The following is a 21,517-nucleotide window of genomic DNA, read 5'->3' as shown; positions in this document are numbered from 1 at the left end:
TGCGCCAGGCCGGGGCTTATCCTATTTAAGTCCATTATTCCAAAACCAAACTTTCTCACAATGTCTGGATAGGGGTGATGTAGATGACACTCAACTATATCTGCCACTGGAGATAACTGGTCAGTTAAGTTGTAGGAATCTGGAGGCCTGCCTTACTGAGATACAAAGATGGACGTCACTTATTTTTTGTGCCTTAACCCAGGAAAAAAACAAATGTTGATTGTTGGTCCAGCTCATTGTCGTGATTTATTCTCAATTGCTGCCCTGAACCTCGACAAATGTAATATCACCCATAGTGACTCGGTCAAAAATCTAGGTGTTATATTTGGTCCTAATCTGTCGTTTCACTTACACTTGAAAAATATTACTAGAATAGCTTTCTTCCACTTCCGTAATATTGCGAAGATTTGTCCGATGCTGTCTCAATCAGATGCTGAAATTTCTTTCAGGCTGCCTGGTTATTGGTGAAATGAGGGTGAAGGACAAAGAAAGAGGAGTCAGCGGACCAGCATCTGGACCTGAAGCATGTCAACGCCTGCGTTGAGCAGCCAGTAGATGGGAAGCTACGTTGTTGCTGTTGTGACTCTTAGGACTATGTTACAGGCTTGAGGCATCAATGGTGTCATGCACTTTCTGGGCAAAATACAACATGTTACCTATTGTTCTCATTATTGATGTTTACTATGTTTTGTGTACTGTCACCTAATGCTAAATCTATTGCTCCCTCGTCATCCTGGAAGGGGAATTACCACTTGTGAGGCCCCTTCTCAAGGTTTCTTATTTTCCTCATGCTGAGGTTTTGAGTTTTTCCTTGCATCAGGGGATTGTGTAATTGTAACCTATGCAGTTCTTTTAGACATCTTGTAATTAAGGTCTAAACAAATAAATGTGACTTGACTTTATAGATGTCGTGCTTCCCCCTTTAATCTGTCATATAATGTGTTGCTGCCCCAACCTGTACGACCTTTGAAAGGAATATCTTAATACAATGTCTGCTATTCCGCAGGTGAATCTTTAACCTAACCCATTACTGGGAATATTTGGTGTAACAGACACTAAAGTCCTACCCAAAGGATGTTATAGCCTTCAGATCTTTGCTAGCATTGAAAGTCTCCAAGGTACCCATCCTGTTCTCTGTGGCTTAAGGATATCATGTTCTTTCTGAACCTTGAAAAGACCAAGTACTGTATTTTCACATCCATAAGGCGCTCAGAAAAGTCTCGTTTTTTTAATTCTAATTGTGTGATGTAAAGCGGCAGGTGTAGCCGAAGACACAATGAGGCAGTTGTTCACACTGCAGAATTTATTGCTCCATTCTGATTTTGGTGTGAAATCCAACGGTTTTGTGAGATTGTTCACATCTCTAACTAATTGTGACTTGTATGCGTCTCTTGTTTGAACGCCATCATATCCAGCTTGCGTGGAGGAGGATGCATTGTTTGCGGAAGTACTCATGGATGCTAACGCCCTAGCGTATCTAGAGATTTAAATATTTGTGGTACCATAGGCTGAAGAGAGTTGTTCCCCAAATATTCATTAAAACCCAAACCTCACTTTCCCCTCCATTGAATGCTCTCAGTGTTTTCGTCTGTGATGGTGTGTTTATTTCAACACTACGCCGAAAAACATGGAAACCAAGCGGGCGCGAAATAATTTAAGATTCATGAATCGAAGGTTCGCAAATAGAGGAAGCTGAAAAACGAACTCCGACACCTTTTGATCCATGTGTTTTATTTTGTAATCGATACTTAAATAAACCGTAACCAAACTCGGTTTTGCAACCGCTGTATATTTGAACTCGCATACTTGTATGCTTGTGCCGAAAAATGCCTCCCCCCACTGCATGAAATGTCCCCCGTCGCAAACATTACTAAAAAGTTTTCATATCTAATTATTGGGGTATGAAATAGAACAGTAAGACATGGAAATTGTGCACCTTGAATGCATGAGGGGGGACGTTTTATGCAGGGACATATCATTTATTAGCATAACAGCAGTCGCAGCAGAGAAATCCCACAACATATGCGGTGTGCCCTGTGTAGTGTTAAATACAGAAATAGAACCAGCTATGGACACTGCGCCTTTTAACACGGTGTGCCATATGGTCCTGAAAATACGATACCCTTCGAGAGGGTCCACCACAAAATGTTTCCAAAAGTGGCTTCCCCCTATCACTTACTTCAGCGTCCTATATGTGTGCCTGATGACGTTGCATGTTATTTTATGTTTTGTTGTTGTGTGTTTATGTTTTTGACTACACACACACACGTTGCCAACCACGAAAAGTTCAAGCCGAGGTGGGGCGTGGAGAAGGAAGATGTTCTTGGGTTTAGGTGTTTGCGTATGTACCCTATGCTGTCATTTGACAAGCCTCTATCCAGCATTTTTGTGAGGTCTCGTTGTTTTGCATATGTGCTTATTAAAAAAAAATACAGTGTTCATTTAATTGTAACAGGAAAAATGGCCCCGGCGTTGATAGGCTAATAGAAGATTGGCTGCTTGGAGTGGTTGGTGGTCAGGAGCTGTAGTACTCAATTTGGCCGCCAGAGAGCCTTTGAAACTTCACGAAAGCAGACCACGCAATCTCTATCAATGTGTAGGTTTTTATTAGGAGGGGCCTTGACACGAGATCTAGCTAAAGACAGGATGCCGAAAGTACAACTGTGTAAATTTTCACAAGAATTAGTTCACCTACACACGCACACACTAAACGGGATATATAAATTAGTTGAAATTGTGCTTTTTGTTGCTCTGAAATCAAAAAAGCCCATTTGCAACCCTCCTTATTGTACTTGGTTAAGACTACCTCACTGAGCAACTTGAAGGAAGAAAACTTCAGAAAAATAAGTCGGATGTCATTATTTATCATCCCGGGTCTTATTTATTTATGAAGCAGAAAGAGAATGAAATTCTCGGATGAATCCGTCCTGAATTATTGAATGTAAAATGGTTAATTCCATACAAAGCCTGGGAAGATCCCTCCTCTGTTCTGATAAATACTTTATCACTGCTCCTAAATCGAAAACAGGAGAACAAAGCAGGGGGTGGGGAGGACACAGTTTCTTATTGTACTGTTTTTAAAAAACTGATACTTTAAGTGCCCCGAGTGTTAGATTCAACAGTTTAACCCACCGCGATGTTAAAAAGAGATGGAACTGTATTTCGATAGCATTTAGCATATTAGCACTGTCTATTTCCCTCAGGCTTAATTGTCTGCCGCTCACAGTTACTATGAAAATGACTTAAGTCTCGCGGTGCATTTTAGTGGCGGCGGAATTCCCAGGATGCCAAAGTCAAACGCGGCCTAATGAAAGGGGACGCATGGCTGATTGCGGCTATATCTGGAGCGCGGCTGGAAGTGGCATCGATTTAACAATTTAGCAGCACCATCCTCTGTGTGTTTCCATTAGTCACGGCTGAATACGACCAGGATCCCTCCGACCCGCACACCCCACCTCGTTTCGCTCCCTTGAACCACAAGCACACGTATAAATACACACACAAACCATGTTCGCTCAGGTACATTGTCTTAGGAAATTTAAGACCGATATGCATTGCTTGCAAATGTATCGGCCCCCACCCAAGAACTGTTTGACGTATTGCCGTATTTCAGGCTTGAAACTGAAGATAGAATACTCAACGTGAGAAACGATTGTGAAGTGGAACCAAATTGTTATGACATTTCATCTTATATTTACTATGAAAAATACTGAAAAGTAGGTGTTGCAAAAGTATTGGTCCCCTTTGAGTTAATACTTTGTACAACCTAGAATTGAAATTCAACTGAAAACACAACACCGGTCTGGATATGGTGTCAGAGGGGCGACCAGTTCCAATTGTGATCTCCTAGGATATTTTGGATTGTAAATATAGAAATGTACTAGTTTAAAAATCTGTATTTATCTTTTTCTCCAACATTTGTAAAATAATTAAAAGCGAAAAGTATCTTCACAAACTCAATAATTGTTTTGGTTTTTTAGAATTATATAATTGATTTCGCCACACAATAAGAGTGTTTTTGAGACAGGAATGCTTCCTCGAATCAGGAAGATAAGGTTCGTCATTTTTCCCGTTAGACCTTTTTTTCCCTTCTGGTTTGTCAATATTCAATCAAAGTTGTCGACTTTGAATCCATTGAAATAAAATGAAATGATCTGCATTTATATAGCGCTTTTCAAGTCAATGACTTCCCAAAGCGCTTTACAATGTGCTACACATTTCCCAATAGCGGCCTTGCAGCCATGTAAGGCGCTAACCTGCTTATTGGGGGTATTAGGGGTTCCCATTGTAACCTTGTATTTGATAAACAGTGGAAAAAAAAATTTAAAATATAAATTAATCAATCAAAAGTTTGATGTCCCTCTCATCTATAAACATAAAAGCCTCTCGAAATTCGCTCCTATAAGTGTAAATCAGGTTTTCTGTTTAAAAGTGAATCACTGTGAAAAATTTAGTATTGTTTTTTTTACTATTTCCCTAAGCTGTCCCAGTCCGATGCTGAGATTATAAGTCATGCAATTGTTACCTCCAGTATCGATTATTGTAATACACTACTATCTGGTCTCCCATTGCTGAGAATAAAACGTTTACAACTGGTACAAAATACTGCAGCAAGTAATATTAGGACAAGAAAGTTTGGTTACATTAGCTGACCTGCACTGGCTTCCAGTTTTCGATGTGCTCTGTTGGTCATTCAAAATTTTGCATGGATCTTTCACTATCTTTCTGATTTAATTTCCCTCTATGTTCCTGCTTGATGACTTTATTTGGAAAACAATGGTCTACTAAGGATTCCAAGAGCCAAGAAGAAATCCTCAGGTTCGAGAGAGTTTTCCATTCTAGCCCTGTTGCTGTGGAACACTCTGCCCTCTGAGATTCGATCTGCAATCTCAGTGGAAGTGTTTAAATCTAGGCATAGGACGCACTTATATCTATAGCTTATGATTGATGTTGACCTTATACGCTTGGCTTCTTGTCTTTGAGGGAGAAGGAGGAGCTTTGTTGTTGCACGAGCATCGTAACAGCCCTTTGACCCGATGTACGGCATCATCAAGAACCTGCTACATCGGTCAAGATTCTCGGACAGGAAGCTGTCAACTGGAAATTCTGTTATTACAAATACTTTGTGGTGATGATGACTGTTTATTGATGATTGATGTCCTTGCAAGATTAATTGCAGCTTGGTCATCCTGGAAGGGGGATTACCTCATATGCGGCCCCTTCTCAAGGTTTCTTTATTTCCCACATTCTGAGGTTTTTGAGTTTTTTTGCCCCCATGTAGGTTTTAGATCAGGGGATGGTGTAATAGTGGTCTGTGCAGCCCTTTGAGAGTTTTTGTGATTAAAGTCTATACAAATAAACATGACCTGACTTGACTTTTAATAATCTCAAGGAATTTCTCTTCTTGTGAAAGGTGTCAAATGTGAAAAATGAACAAGATCGGCTTTCAAAGATGTCATCCGGCTTAGTCGAATGCTACCGGTGCGACGCGATAACAATGTGGAATTTTGTGAACACTGATTTGGTCTCAACAGCAAAATATCAACTCAACAGAACTGCCGACATCAGCGCGGGCTCGACATGGCCGATCTCAAAAGTCCGAACGGTCGAACCAGCGTCTCGCCGCCGTTGTTCGTACCCTGGAAGGGCGCGGCGTGGAAAACCCCGTCCACCCACTCCCTCAACGTGTCCACAGGCGACTCCCGCTTCCCGTCTGAAGTAAAGCCGTTTGGGGAGGGACCGCCGGACAGCATGCACGGCGGGTAGTCCGGCTCCAATGAAGCAGTGTGGGCAATGGACCAGATTTTGGGTTTGTGCTCATCCGACATGGGGAAGAAGGTGTTCTGGTCTTCAAGTGTCGTGACTTTGGTGAAGTCTGGAGACGATCTATCTGCAGTGGGCGGCGGCTCCATGTCATAACCCAGATAATTTCCGTCCATTGGATTCTCCTCAGGGACAAACGGCGGTTTTGGATCCGAGTCGGATGCGTCCGACTCCAGGAGGTCAAAGTCTTCTAGGTCGCTGTGCAGGTCAGCAGACTGTTGATCTAGAAAAACATTGACAGTAATCCCTAGCTGTATCGTGGTTTACTTTTCTCAGTTTCACTACTATTTACATCGTGCATGGTGTTCTGAATTCTGCTTGGCTAAACAGTTACCCCGCCCCTTTTCTGCCTGTGGGTCAATAATGTTGCGGTTATTGTACACGAATTTAACAGCTTGATGGACCTACACAAGTCTTTTTCAATTTGGAGTTTCTCTAAATCATGTCGACAAAACACTCCGGTCCCACAAAAGGACCAAAATGCAGAGGAAGATGCTTTCTATCGCCAACAAAGTTGGACCTCTCAATATGCTAGAGGGAGGTAAAAGTGTTTTTACGTCACAAATAACATCCCCATGCTGGCAACAAAAAAACAAAAAACTATGTAAAGTAAAAAAGTGGATATTTTCCCGAGTCCATCGTAAAATATAGCAGCAGCATTATTTACACAATTATAACTTGACAGTACAGAGGTTATTTGTGTAGAGAAAAAAACGTTTATAAAATGTCGTACTTTATTCGTAAAACAAATGCTTGAGTCTGTCAATATGGTTTGCTTTCATAAATGAATACATATTTTGCAAGTTTTGACAATCCAACTCCACTATGGAACGCAATCCCCCGCAGAAAAAACGAGGTACTCCTGTATTCAAGACACTGCTTTTAATTTAAAATAAAAATCCATGCCATTCACTTCACCTGAATGGTCTTTTTCTCCTGGAAGAGTCTTTTCAGTTTCGTCGCTATCTTCATCCCGGCCTCTGTCGTCTGCGCTTTTGCCGGCTCGGGGGGACCAAGTCACTTTGTTCTCTTTCTTCAGCCTCCGCCGGGCGTTTGCAAACCACGTGGACACCTGATAGATGCAAAACAAACTTTGCTCAGAATCCGGGGTCACATTGGGTTTAAGAATTTGCCAGAGGGGCCTATCCTGGAGACCTGTCCAAGTCCTTTAGTTCGTGAATACATACTGTATACACGCAGACATCTGCATTTTATATTTCTTTGCGTTTGTTTTTAAATTGATTCGTTCCATCGAATTGGTTTTGAAACACAATTAAATCAAACTTGTATATGTATCGTCCAGTTTGCGACGCAAACTACTACAAGATTAAATTGTACTATGATTTTTTTCTTATGTGTGAAAGCCACAAGTCATGCCATCAGTAGCCTAGATGGTAGTGTGCCCGCTTTGAGACTGGGAGGTCGCTGGTTCGCGCCTCGGCCGAGACATACCTAATTGGTATAATGGCGGCGCCATCTGTTGGCTGCGGCTGCATCGACTCGCTACAACGGGTCAGGTGTATCGACATTTCGTTCTGTGTACATTGTTACAAAGAATGACAATACAAAGGAAATTATTATTATTATTATTATGAGCATTGTGCCATGTGATACTCAAAAGTCCGAAGCCCATACCCCAAAAGGCAAGCTTAATACAACACCTGCACCAGCGACGCCTTAAGTCTTTTTCGTAAATTTTTTGTAATATTTCTGTAGTATTTTTTGTAGTATTACTGTGGATTTAGTGCTTTAAAATTTTTACAGTAGTATTTTGTAGTATTTCTAAAAGAGCACCTTTGTTTTGTTTCTGTAATATCTATGTATTATTTTAGATTATTTCCACAGTAGATTTTTGTAGTATTACTGTAGATTTATTGCAGTATTATTTTTGTCGTATTTTTGCAGTAGTATTTTGTAATATTTCCCTGGTAGCATCTTTGTTATATTTCTGTAGTATCTATGTAGTATTTTGAAGTATTTACAAAGTAGCATTTATGTAGTATTTCTGGAGTATTTTTGTAGTATAACTAGATTTATTGCTGTATTAGTTTTGTAGTATTTCCCTAGTAACATATTTGTTATATTGTGTAGTATCTATGTAGTATATTTTAAAGTATTTCCATAGTCAAATTTCTGTGGTAAATCTGTATAATTTTTTTGCCTTAATAAATGAAAACAACATTTCAAAACTGCGTTTGGATTTCCCTGTCTCTATGTGATATTCAAAACCTTTGTGGGTGATTTTTCACCATAATTCCGTTCCAAACGATGTTCACCATATTGTTGACGATGCCATTAAAGACAATTCATTTCGACTTGAGTACCAGAAAAGGGTTTGCGTTGAGGTGACAGTAAATGACTCAAAAAGGTGTTTTGGTGCTCACTTGAGTGAGGGTCATCCGGGTGATGATGGCCAGCATGATCTTCTCTCCTTTGGTCGGGTAAGGGTTCTTCTGGTGCTCCTGCAGCCATGCTTTCAGGGTGCCGGTGGTTTCCCGGGTAGCGTTTTTACGCCGCGACGCCCCTTCAGACGAGGTGCAACTGAAAACGGTTCGAGTGTGGTTCATTTTCACAAGGACATAGTTTCGGCAGAGACGGAGGGGGACATGTTCCCTTACCTGTTCGCCTCAGCCAATTGCTACCCTTATTAATGAATGCAATTCCCCTTATTAGGCGATCATGAACTTTTCCAACACAACATGGCATCTATCTAAATACTATAATGGAAATACTTCAAAATTACTTCCAAAGAAATACAACAAACACACCACTACAGTAAAACCCTTATACACAAATACTACTCAAGAAATATAATGACAAATACTAAAAAAAATCCCTCTACAGACGTATTACGACAGAAATACTACAAAAATAATAATACGAGTATCCTACAAAAAAGCTACGGATACAATACAAAGATTCTACTGGGGAAATATTATAAAATCCCAACATTCAACAATGGAAACACTTGAAAACTAGTTCTAAAACACTACTTCAGTAAAACCCTTATACATAAATACTCTTAATGACATATTATAACAAATACTACAAAAAATCCCACTACAGACATATTACCACAGAAATACTACAAAAATACGAGTATTCTACAAAAATGCTACAGATATAATACAAAGATTCTACTATGGAAATACTTCAAAAATATTCCCAACGAAATACTAAGTACCACTATAGTAATACTATAATATAAAAATATTACTATTGAAATATTGCGACAAATACTAAAAAATTACTAAAGAAAATGAAGAAACTACTAAAATGGAAACAGAAATATTAAAACAAATTTAAAACAAAATTACTTCTACAGAAATATCATGTTATAAATGCTACAAAATACACCTGCAGTAATGTTACAAAATACTATGATGGAAATTCTAAAATAAATATTACTGATATACTACAATGGAAATACTTCAAAAATACCTTTTAAGAAATACTAGCAAAAATACCGCTATAATACAAAAATGCTGAAGACAAGATACATGAAATACTACAAAATTACTACTACAGAAATATCATGACAGAAATACTACAAAGTGCACTTGCAATAATGCTACAAAATACAAAAGAATCACTACAAAATACTACTATGGAAATACTACAATGAATACTACTGATATACTATAAATATCCTTCAATGGAAAAACTTCAAAAACACTTCTAAAGAAATACTACATAAAATTCCACTACGGTAATACTATAATACAAAAATACTACAACAGAAATATTACGACAAATACGATTAAAAAAAAACAGGAATACAACAAAACTACCACGACAGGAATGCTATACAGTAATACAAACAAAAAATGTTGAATATTACAAAATGACTTCTACAGAAATGACAAGAAAAATACTATGAAATACATTACTAGTAATGACACAAAATACTAAAGTAATAAGACAAATATACTACGAAGGAAATACTACAAACTGACTATGTAGAACACCACAACAATATTAACAATCTATGATGACGTTGTCGTCTGCTACAGGGACCAAGACGATCCGGATCAGAGCCGAAATTGGCAAAATCGGTGTGACAAAGAACAAGATTTATTTATGTATTGACGCAATTTAAAAAATGTATGAAAATACGGGTATACCGTATAACATGACAGGTACGAAATATCGAGCAATCGTTGTTTGGTCCCCAACAATAAATCACCAAAGCCAAGATCAAACCTACCCCCTTGTATATTCACTCGTGGAATAATGCATACCTGTATACGTTTGCCCTGTATTTGATACGTTTCTTATACTGTTGTGTACGCCATAAAACAATGCAGTTGTTATTTTTTTTAACAACCAATCTCGACCGGCCCGTTTCAGCTTTAATCCGTACAACAAAGTCAACAATCGTATATTGCTAATACTGTGTTCCATCCTGGATCAAGGATTTAATTTTCGGCCATGTGAGCAAAGTATTCGACACAGGAAGACAATAGGAGTAGATACTTTGACATCGTGACCGTTTCTGTTGTAAAGTCTGGAGAACATGTCTGCTAAATCCCGCACTCCTACGTTGTTTTCGTCAGGTCTATTATCACTTTAACGGGGACTGGCGATCGTCAATTGGCGATTGGCTGAGGTTAACAGGTTTGCAATATAGGTGGTCACGTAAAAATGCCTACCAATGCCAAATTTACATTCATGCCCTTGCATATTCGCTTGAAATCGTTTTAGGAAAATGGATTACAAGTTTTTAAAGCAATCACAGTAGTAACATACTAGAGCAGGGGTGTCAAACTCATTTTAGCTGGAAGCCACATGTTAAAAAAAACAGGGAGGGACAGACTATTAAGTTTAAGGGAAAGAGGAGAGAGAAAAAGAGGGAGGGAGAAAAGAAAGAAAGACAGAGTACCTGTTAAGAGAAAGTTAGAAAGAGAAAGAAAACAAGGGAAACAGAGTGAGAGTGGGAAAGGAATAGAAAAATTGAGAAAAGAGTAAGAGAACTAGAGCGAGCACAATAGCAAGAGATAGAGAGAGAGAGACAGAGAGAGGGAGAGAGTAAAAAATAGAGAGAGAGAGTAAAAGAATGAGAAAGTTAAAAACTGAGAGATAACTAGGGAGACAGAATAAGAGAGGTAATAGAAAAAAGGAGAAAATAGTGAGAGAAATAGAGAGAGCACAATAGCAAGCGAGAGAGAGAGAGCACAATAGCAAGCGAGAGAGAGAGCACAATAGACAGAGAAAGGGAAAAATATGGAGAGAAAAAAGAGTGAAAGAAATGGATGGGGAAAATAAATAAAGAGGAAGATGAGAAGAATGGGAGAAGAGTAGAACACAGAGAGAAAGAGAGAAAAAGAGTGAGCCTGAGAAAGAGAAAGAAAGGGAATTAGAAATAGAGAAAGAAATAGAAAAGGAGAGAGAGAGAGAGGGACAAAAGATAAAAAAGAGAAATAGAGAGAAAAGAAAGATGGAAAGAAAGAGAGAGCAATAGATGTTGAAAAAAAGAACGAGAAAGAGTAAAAGGGAGCGAGATAAAAAGATTGAGGGAGAGAGATAAAAAAAGGAAAAAAGAGAAAGTAAGAGAAAAAATACTCCTTCAGTTGCTTTGCCGATAGTGTCTCGCTTGGGTGACACCAAGTGGACAAATTTATAACTGCTCATTTTTTCTCATGCTTCTTTCAGTGATTTCTTGTGCACTAGATCAAAATCACGGGCGAGCCTCCTGTTTGACACCCGTGCACCAGAGGTAAGACCTTAGGCACAAACCCGAACCCGGGCAAAAATGCCCTAAATGCTGGGCTTCTCTCTAGCTGCCTTTTTTTTAATTATCCACTCGTCATTGTCCTTTGTGTCTTTTTCATCGTGTAGGATACACGCAGCACTACGAGAAGGGGTGATTTCGCCGAGCGAGCGGGTGGCAGGCCGGCACAGCTAGCCAAAATCAACCTTTTTCCAACCGAGTCCTCAAAGATGAAATATAAAAATTCTTAATTGCTTCGGCCTCGGCCGCTTAAATCGAGTGAATTGGTTGGGCTGGGGCCGGTTTGGGCTTTAGCACCGCAGACTTGGGTTGGATTTTTCAGGCCCGGTCTTACCTCTATAACACAATTTAGGAAAAAACAACTCTTACCTGTATCTGTCATAGGAATAATGACCAAATGTGTATTCATAAGGATAGCAGCCAGATGTGTGAGAGGCCCCCATGTGCACAGAGGCTAGACTTTTAGGCTGTAAATGTCCCTGCAACAACAAAAAATTGCTCTATAATCAGCATCCAAACTACTTTCACCCACCGTCTCCTCAATCGACTTACTCCGGGGTAGATAGTCGAGGCGTCGCTGGTGCAGGTGTTGTAGTAAGCTTGGCTTTTGGGATACGGGCTGCAAATCCCATGGCGACCGGAGGTGAGATGGGGTCCTGGGGAGCCCGGATCCAGACAGCCAGCTAAGGGACTTGTGGCCATCAGAAACTTAAAATAGAAGTGAAAAAATGATTTCATAATATATACTGCATCCATAGCTGTCAATTTCACCCATTTTCTCCTCTTATTAATGATTGCCATTCCCCTCACTAGGTGAGTGTAACTCATAACTTTCTCCACCCTATTGCTACGGAAGCCCAAGAGTGCCAAAATTCGATTAATAAAAACGACCATTTTGAGTTTTAAAGCCTTTAGCAAAATATTTCCATTAAATGTCATTATAATTGGATTAACGTAGTTTGGTTTATATTTTAAAACAGCATACTTTTCATTATGAAGTAATTTAAAAAGAATGTTTTGAAATAAAAACATACTTGGTTAAAAATGTTTTTTTTTAAATAAAATAGTTGCCCTTATATTCAATTAATTTATTGTGAAAAGTATGCTGTTCTGATAGTTTAAAAATATGTAAATTTGAATTATGATGAAAAGTTTTTTTTTGATAATTGAATGTTCGTTTTAAGACCGTTTTATTAATTATATATTCGTAGAGCTGTTTTAAATAATTGGATGTTCGTTTTGTTAATTGAGTTTTGGCACTCTCTATGACACAATTGCGCTTTCACATTGACTTATGCTGCTGTTAGGTTTTTATGGTACCATGACCGCACTATTAATGTTTACTTTGGGTTATTTATTGGGTATTATTGGTATTTATTCTCGGGATGTATCGTGTGGATCTTGTATTTTCTTTTAATTACTGGATGAATGGATGCTCATATGGAAGTTTAGTCGGTCGTTTTGACGACGATTTATTAAAACTTACGAAACCAAGGCAGCACCTACTTACTCGCAGCAAAACAGACTGTGTAGGGTAAAAACAAGTGTATTGTATTTACCAATTAAACAACACAAATAATTATTTTAGCAGTTATTTCCTCACTTGCAGTAAATTTAATGTTGCTTATTAAAAATAGCAGATTAATATGGGTAAAACGAGATCGGTCTAACACAAATGTAAAAAAACGTATTTTTATGTACAAAGATGATAAAACAGCGTACAAAGTTAATCACTAAAAAGTTGAAAACACCGTTAACAGTATAAAAAAGTATAAAACGTTAACAGTGACAGGTATACACATGTATTTTATTAGACTGTAAAAGAATTTACCTGTGACGGAGTGGAGTTGGAGTATCCCAGTTGAGAGTAAGCCATGGCTGACTAAATAGCATAGCATAAGAATGAATTTAGCCCAAACCAAACATCCTGACAAGAGCATTCGTTAAGTGAAAAAAGGAAGTTTACCCTAACCTCTAATCCAAAGTTGTTGCGCCTTTTACGCACGGCGCAGCCATTCGACGCGTCGCTTATCCAAAAAGCGACTATTGGAGTTCACAAAGTCATGTTATTCGCTCCCTGCCCCTTTTCTTTCGTTCCCTCCCTCCTTTCTTTAACTCTCTATTTCTTTCCCTCCTCCTTTGTTCGCTCCGTCTTCGAGTTTGTCTCCACTATCACGAGATGCGCGAGTGCGCGGGATCCAGAGGAGAAGCTTTTACGCGCGACGTGAAATCCCCCCCACCCATTTAAATGAGTGTCTCTGAGTGACGTCACGCCAGCTTGTCTGCACGCTTGGTCACGACCAAAAGAATAGACCTCTTTCCAGGCTACGTCGTCCCAGGAACACCACAGGATGCGTGCGCATTGTTGACCCAAAACAGCAGGAGGAGCATTAGAATATACCTTTATTGTCATTGTTACAAAATTAGGAGTTTGAATAGAGAGTGAGAAGTTTTGCATGTTGAGTTGCATTTTAGAGTCGCAATTTACCAAAACAACGTGTCCAGCTGCGGCGTGTTCACTAAGGCATTCACGGATCCCTTAACCGCCTGTGTCGTCAGGGCACCAGTTCCTGTGGTGGGTCTTGGGCAAGTATAGCCTGGAGGTGCCCATCCCTCTCCAGGCTGTTTTTGGGGGGTAGGGGTTTGGTCGCGTGATTGGGAATCTAGTATCAACTAGATCATTGGGGAATGACTGCATCCATTTGTATTTCGTAGGTAGATTTGAACATGCAGATCCTGTCACGAGACCGGACCAGATCGGAGGCAGGAGGCGGGAAGGGTGAACTCATTCGCGTTAACGATCAGTTACTTTTATTAAGGAAATAAAAGTCGTCCAACACTCAGGGACAAAAACAAAAACAGGCTTACAGGCAAACAGGAACTCAGACTAGGAATACTCGCAAAACAGGCTTTTACTCAGAACGGGCAAGTACAGGTTTCCTCAAGTCAAACAGAACAGAATAATGCAAAGTAATGCAATGAACCCGCAACCGGCAATCCCCAAAACCCACCCTTAAGATGCACACACGCAAATGAGAAAATCTGCTACAGCCGGTGCCAAGGGGGCGGGGCCAGCCGGTCGCCACGGCGACCATGCTGGACATGACAGATCCTTTTAAATTGTTGCATTCAGAGTTGTGTTCTTGGCAGTTAGAGCGTTGAATATTCGTGTTGGGACTAACGCGGTTATAAATAACATCGTTACTTAACAGCGTTGTTTTTTCAGTAACAGGGTAATTTAATGATTATTATTTAATCCTTAATTCAATATATTTATTACAAATTATATCTCCTGCCATAACAAGGCCGTTACCAATACTGACGATCAACAGCGGTGCATTACTCTAAATAAATTGGGACGAGGCGTGTTGGCGTGGACGGGTGTTTACTTTTCTGTCACTCACAAGTAAACCATAACATACAACTGTAAACATTAGGCACATTACACGCATGCTCAGTATCAATGTGGCAATGGGTAATGTTTGTCTTATGTTATTAAGCACATAACGGGGTTGGATGGTTTTCTTTTGTTCTCTGAAAATACTTGAATTACAGTAGCATATGTCTACTTGAGCAATTGTCTGACTAGAGATTGTGATTGATTCTATGGAGCGAAACACGCATTATATTGTTTTACAGTTGACTTGTGTTGTGAACAAAACACTTGAACTACAGCAGGTTATGTCTACTTGACCAGTTGTCTCATAATATGAGAGTTAGATTTAGGGCATTGAACTCACTTTATATCGTGTACTGCTTATTGTTATTGACTCTTTATTTCTGTTGCACTTAAAGTGTGCGAATTAATCTGTTGCTGGCGAGGTGCTATAAATGTTACAAACATGTCTGTTCTTTTATATTCAATCGAATCAAATACTGCTCAGAAGATTTGAAATTCTTTGACCCACACAACTTCTTTTTGAAGTAACGGAAATAATTTATTTCCCTGGTAACTAGTTATTTTTACTATACAGTTGTGGTAAGATCATCCAGCCCGACCTGACCCGAGTCACAGGTATATTAACCCGAACCCGGCAAAACCCAACGGATCAACTTGATCTGATAATCGAGCCCAAAATAAACCCGAAGCTTTAATTTGCCGCCAAAGTAAACACGAAGCTTTATTCCGTCCGTGTGTACTTCCGGCCCGACTTAATTATTGACATTTTAAGCCCGAACCTGGCCCGAAATTCGGTTTGCAAAAGTGGAAATCAACTAAACACGTTTTTAAGAGGATATTGTTACATTCAGTTGGTAAATAATACTTTTTGAATAACTTTGCAATCAAAATAATACGAATCTATTTTTTTCTTTAAAAAAATTCGGTTCGGTTTCAGGCCGGGTTCGTACCCGGGATCTCACCTCTACTCCAGGGTAATTCAGTTACTCACTCTGTTACTTTTTTATTTGCTTTAACTACATTTCTTCTTCCTCATGCCATGAGGCTCTTTAACTCCACACGGGGGAGTAAAAGCCCACAGTGTATTTTATGTAGCACTATTTAAATACTCTATATCAACATGTTACATTGGGTATTTATGTATTATATTACCTTTACTTTATTATTGTTTTATTTTCAACACAAGGATACTGCTGGAAGTGTGAATTTCCCAAAGGAGATGAATAAAGCATCTATCTATCTATCTATCTATCTATCTATCTATCTATCTATCTATCTATCTATCTATCTATCTATCTATCTATCTATCTATCTATCTATCTATCTATCTATCTATCTATCTATCTATCTATCTATCTATCTATCTATCTATCTATCTATCTATCTATCTATCTATCTATCTATCTATCTATCTATCTATCTATCTATCTATCTATCTATCTATCTATCTATCTAATATCCATCTATCTATCTATCTATCTATCTATCTATCTATCTATCTATCTATCTATCTATCTATCTATCTATCTCTTTATCTATCTATCTATCTATCTATCTATCTATCTATCTATCTATCTATCTATCTATCTATCTATCTATCTATCTATCTATCTATCTATCTATCTATCTATCTATCTATCTATCTATCTATCTATCTATCTATCTATCTATCTATCTATCTATTTATCTATCTTCTTCTTGAAAGTAACGTGATCTGCTTTTACAAAGTAGTGGAATATATTGTAAATGTTAATATTACTCGCTACCAAGAAAAGTAATTAGATTACAGGAAGGCATTCTTAAGGAGTCACTCTCACTACTGCAGACTGGCAGGGTATTGCCCGGGGCCTAATTGCAATGTCATTATTTCCCCGCTTTTTCGAAATAAACACACATGAGTAGGTAGAGAGGGGGCGGGTGGGGGCTCCTATTATTTGACAGCACATTGACCGAGTATGATTGATGACTACAACCTGGTATTAGCATAACAGTTTTGGCCCCTGTAGTCGGAGATAACTTGTCACCGTGAGGAAATCTCCTTGTTCTGGTACGCTTTCATGAATCGGGGAGCGGGAGGCCGATACCTAAGCGAATTAATCAAAGAATAAACAGCCGGCAATCCCCTGAGTAAGCGTGTTTACCGGGTGAATGACTTGTCATGTTTTTAATAACCGAGCTTTAATTTATTTTCTTTTTTTAACTCCTACTTGTCTGTGGTTTACTCAATGGAATTGAAAAGAGGATAGTATTGAATGTAACACCATTTCATTCAAGAGAGGATTGATTTGACCCGGATACTTTACATTTCTTGCGCTGAAAAATGGGATCGTTTAGAAATGACTTCAAATAGATTAAGATACAGTTGCCAGGCTTCAACCCAAAAGAACTCTAAATATTTTCTAAGAATCAACCACATGTGAGATCTAATTGTGGAAAGAAACAGAATCAGGTCAATATTATCTATTGTGCCGAAAAATAAAAATGTAAATAAAAGTAGTCCTTGCAAAAAGATCGCCCCCCTTTAAGTAAATACTTTGTACAACCTTATCACAGCTACAAGTCTTTACGGGTATGTCCCTATAGGTTTTACACAATATATTTCCCTATTCTTCCTTACAAAACAGCTCGAGTTCCTTAAGGTTTGATGCTAATCGTTTGTGCACAGCATTTTTCCCATCTTGCCACAAATGCTCTGTAGCACACGTGTCAAACAGGCGGCCCAGGGGCCAAATCAGGCCTGCCGATGATGTTGATCTGGCTGGCAAGTCAACGCCGAGAGAGGAGCGAGAAAAAAAATGAGCTGCTGTTTTCAATGTGTCCACTTGATGTCACCCAAGCAGCCACCATTCGTGAAGAAACTGTAGTAGTATTTTTTTCTTTCTTTCTCTATTTTCCTTTTTTTCTGTCTCTCTCTTTCTCTCATTCTTTTTGTCTCTCTGCATTTTACTCTCTCTCCTTCTCTTTCCCTCCATCTATTTCTCTCTTTCTTACTCATTTTATTTTCTCTATCTTTATCGTCTCTCTTTCTATTTTTGTCTTTTGTCCTGTCCCTTTCTCTATCTTCTTTTTCTATTTTTTTCTCCATTTCTCACTCCCTTTCTTTCTCTTTGTCGTGCTTACTCTTTTTCTCTCTTTCTCTCTGTCTTACTCTTCTCTCATTATTTTCATCTTTCTCTCTATCTTTCTTTTTTTCTTTCTTTCTTTCTTTTTCCATCTCTTTCTTTCTCTCTTTTTCCCCTCCATATTTTTCCATTTCTCTATTATTATTATTATTATTATTATTTCTCAACTATTTATCTATTGTGCTCTCTCCCTACCCCCCTCTCTCTTATTATTGTGCTCTCTCTATTTCTCTCACTCTTTTCTACTTTTTTCTGTCTATTACATTCTTTTTTTCCTCTCTTACTCTGAACCCCTTGTTGTCTTTCTCTTTGTAACTCTCTCTCTTTCGTTCTCTCTCTCTCTCTCCCTCTCTCTTTCTCTCTACCTTTTCGGCTCCGTGAGGTTTTTTTTCTAGCATGTGGCCCCCAGCTGAAATTAGTTTGACACCCCTGCTCAATAGGATTGAGGACTTTGGCTCAGCCATTCTAACACCTTTTTGTAAATAGTTTTAAACCATTTCATTATTAATTTTGCTTTACCTTTAGGGTCGTTGCTCTGTTTGAAGGTGAACCTGTGCCCCATTGACAGGTTTCTTGCAGACTCAAACAGATTTTCTGCCAGAGTCACCCTATACCTGGCTCCATCCATCTTTCTTTCAGTTCTAATGAACTTCGGAGTCCTGCTGAAGAAAAGCAACCCCAGAGCATGATGCTACCACCACCACGTTTGACAGTGGGGATGGTGTTCTAAGGGTGATGTGCAGGGTTACTTTTACGCCAAACGTAACGCTTTGCATTCATCCCAATAAGTTCAATTTTGGTCTCATCTGACCATATGGTAGTTATGTCTCCCATTTGGCTTGTTGCAAATGCAAAACCGGCCTTTTTATGGTGTTATTTCAAAAAGGGCTTTCTTATTGCCAGATTCATGCAGAGTACGACTAATAGTGGTCTCATGCAGATATTGTCCCACCTACCCTGTGCATGTTTGCGTGATCGTGGGCCCTTTGCTCGCTCCTCTGATTAGTTTTCTCTTTGTTTAGGCCGATAGTTTAGAGAGACGGAAATATCTTGGTAGGTTTGCAGCAAGACCAGATTAAATAAACACCAGAGGTTCTTTGCTACAAGCACTAAGTGGGGGAGCAGCTACAGATGTGGATGTCAAGGTTCTGACTGGTAGAGTGTCGTGGTGTTCCTACAGACACCTTCTGCATCCTCAGCAGGTATCTCAGGGTCACAGGTTTTTCACCCCTTAACCTGTACACCTCTCCTGAGTGGAGCAACAAGGGCTGAGTTAGCCTTCACCTGTAGAAGGGGCCCAGCTACGACCTCTTGACAGCCACAGCCACATGGAAATGCTTTCAGCTAGTGTGGATCTCCCTGATAGCCTTCTGTACTTGTTTGGAATTAAGTCTGATCTTCTGTAGGAAACTGCGCTTAGATGTGGCAGGGAAACCCCAAACGCCAACCTCCGTTGGGTGGAGAGTGGCATTCCACCCAGCGATGGTCGCCTAGTACTTAGCCTTCTTTGCCTGATGAGATATGGCTAGCCTGTCTTGCAAGGAATCAGTGAGTTTGGCTGGACTTTTAGCTCCCAGAAAGAAGGATGATATCCGGTTGGAGGGTAGTTGCCACTACCTCCTGAAGAGCTTCTCCTTGAGATCTACCCGCAGCTCCCAATCTGATGCGTGGTGCAGTATTAAAGGGAGGTGGTTGGATTTTTTTCCCCTTTGGGAATTTACTGCCCTCTGGTTGGCAGCTTGTGAACCTCAGTGGTATTTGTGGCTTCCTTCTTGGTGTGGCTTCTCTGTAGCCTATTTTAAAGCTCTGCCCATTTTGATCTTATTGCTCGCCAAGTCCGAGAATGTGTAAATCTTTGTCTTTGTGTCATTGTCAGTTATTTAGGTTGACATTGGATCATACAGAAGTCATCAGGAAACTTCTGGAGTGCTGAGAGAATAGGGGGCCAATATTTTTACAATACTTATTTATCTTAAAATGTTGAAGCAATTTGGTTCCACTTCATGATTATGTCTCACATGTTGTTTATTCTTAGAAAACCTTTTCGTTTTTTTTCATCTATAATTTTATAGTCAGATATTTGGCGATATGTCATAAAGTTCTCGGCACTGTAAATGATGCAAAGGGGAAAAAAACTGTTATAGGTGGACCTTTGTGAGGTGACCCAGAAGGGTAGAAGGCCAAAATATTCCCAGTGCAACCCGAGTACCCGCAAGAAGGACAAGCTCATCACCAGAAAGCATCCCGGCCCCACCGGAGAAGGACAGATGGGGGCGCTGAAGCGAGGCTGAATCTGTGTACCTTTCCCTTGATTGACGTTCCATTTGTCCCGCAAAAGGTGCTCATATAGCGAACACGGGCTGTCTTCAGCCCTCAAAACTCTGGAATGTGATCTAAGAAGACACAATTTGACCAGCCTCTGACATTGGACATGAGCCGTCCACTTGTTTTGTTTAGAGCAAGCGCGGGCAAACTAGTGCTGTATTTTTATTTATATCTGGACCGGCCAATTAATCTGACATGCATGTTTTTGGAATGTGGGAGGAAACCGGAGTGCCCAGAGGAAACCCACGGGAAAGAACATGTAAGAGAGAGAGGGAGAGGGAGGGAGAGAGAGAGAGAGAGAGAGAGAGAGAGAGAGAGAGAGAGAGAGAGAGAGAGAGAGAGAGAGAGAAATGGAATCCGAAAGTACAACTAATGGAATTGTGTTTTTTGGGGTTCCAACTTTGTAAGTATTGTCCCTTTGTGTGTCTAAAACAAATATACTACTACAGAAATATTACAAAAATACTACAGAATCATGACCAATGCTCCCTCTAAGCTGCGTGTGTGCGCAATTGCGCACTACCCAGAGCTTTTCCACGCACAAGAAAATCTAGCCAGCTCACAAAAATCAGGGCTCGAAATTGCTAATTAAGAAGCGAATTAAGTCAAAGTCAAAGTTACAGTGCATGAAAGTAAAAATACACGGGTTCCCCTGACGTTGTGTTCTAAATGCGGTATTTGGAAGTCAAGGTCGAAGTAGAATGAAGTTGAGTAAAGTCAGTAGAGTTTTTCGAGAACCGGCTTCTTCGGCTCGGCTCACTAAAAAGAACCGGTTCTTTCGGGTCCAAAACGGCTCTTCAGCTTGTTTTTGCTTCTTTAATCCCTACACGGACAAATATTATGTAAAATTGTGTACAAAATGACTTAAAGGGAGGGGGGAAATAGAACAAAAAAGAAAAAAATACCAAAATGAAAAAGTAGTGAAAAGCGGAGAAAAAAAGAAACAAAAGGACGAGAAAAAAGAAGGAAAAATTCAGAAAAAAGCCAGAAAAAAAGAAAAGAAAGAAACAAAGGAAAAAAGTAAATAGAGAACAAAAAAACAACAGCTAGGAAAAAAATAAACACAATAAGATTTTTTTAAAGGAATTTAAAAAAAATGAAAAAAAAAACAGGGAA

General features: G+C 39.4%; 1 protein-coding gene across 1 annotated transcript; it reads right to left on the bottom strand.

Annotated features, from left to right (window-relative positions):
• Positions 1 to 1,633: 1,633 nt before the first annotated feature.
• On the bottom strand, positions 1,634 to 13,751 carry irx4b (iroquois homeobox 4b). The gene is made up of 7 exons (XM_088327801.1): positions 13,527 to 13,751; positions 13,386 to 13,436; positions 12,107 to 12,262; positions 11,924 to 12,033; positions 8,208 to 8,364; positions 6,742 to 6,895; positions 1,634 to 6,046 (listed from the first exon to the last, which is right to left on the bottom strand). The coding sequence occupies exons 2-7, from the start codon at positions 13,428 to 13,430 to the stop codon at positions 5,565 to 5,567; spliced, it is 1,104 nt and encodes a 367-aa protein (XP_088183927.1). The 5' UTR covers positions 13,431 to 13,436; positions 13,527 to 13,751; the 3' UTR covers positions 1,634 to 5,564.
• Between the last annotated feature and the right edge of the window lie 7,766 nt (positions 13,752 to 21,517).

The sequence above is a fragment of the Urocampus carinirostris genome, chromosome 2, assembly GCF_059441175.1.
Source record: "Urocampus carinirostris isolate Australia breed hairy pipefish chromosome 2, RoL_Ucar_1.0, whole genome shotgun sequence".
Lineage (NCBI taxonomy): Eukaryota > Metazoa > Chordata > Actinopteri > Syngnathiformes > Syngnathidae > Urocampus > Urocampus carinirostris.
This window is presented reverse-complemented; position numbering and strand designations above follow the sequence as displayed.

Excerpts from the sequence above, each read along its gene's own strand:
- irx4b (XM_088327801.1), bottom strand. The coding sequence starts at position 13,430 with ATGGCTTACTCTCAACTGGGATACTCCAACTCCACTCCGTCACAG. Across the intron at positions 8,365-11,923 it reads TATTCCTATGACAGATACAG|TTGCACCTCGTCTGAAGGGG; the intron begins GTAAGAGTTGTT and ends AACCGTTTTCAG. Across the intron at positions 6,896-8,207 it reads CCCGGATGACCCTCACTCAA|GTGTCCACGTGGTTTGCAAA; the intron begins GTGAGCACCAAA and ends TGCATCTATCAG.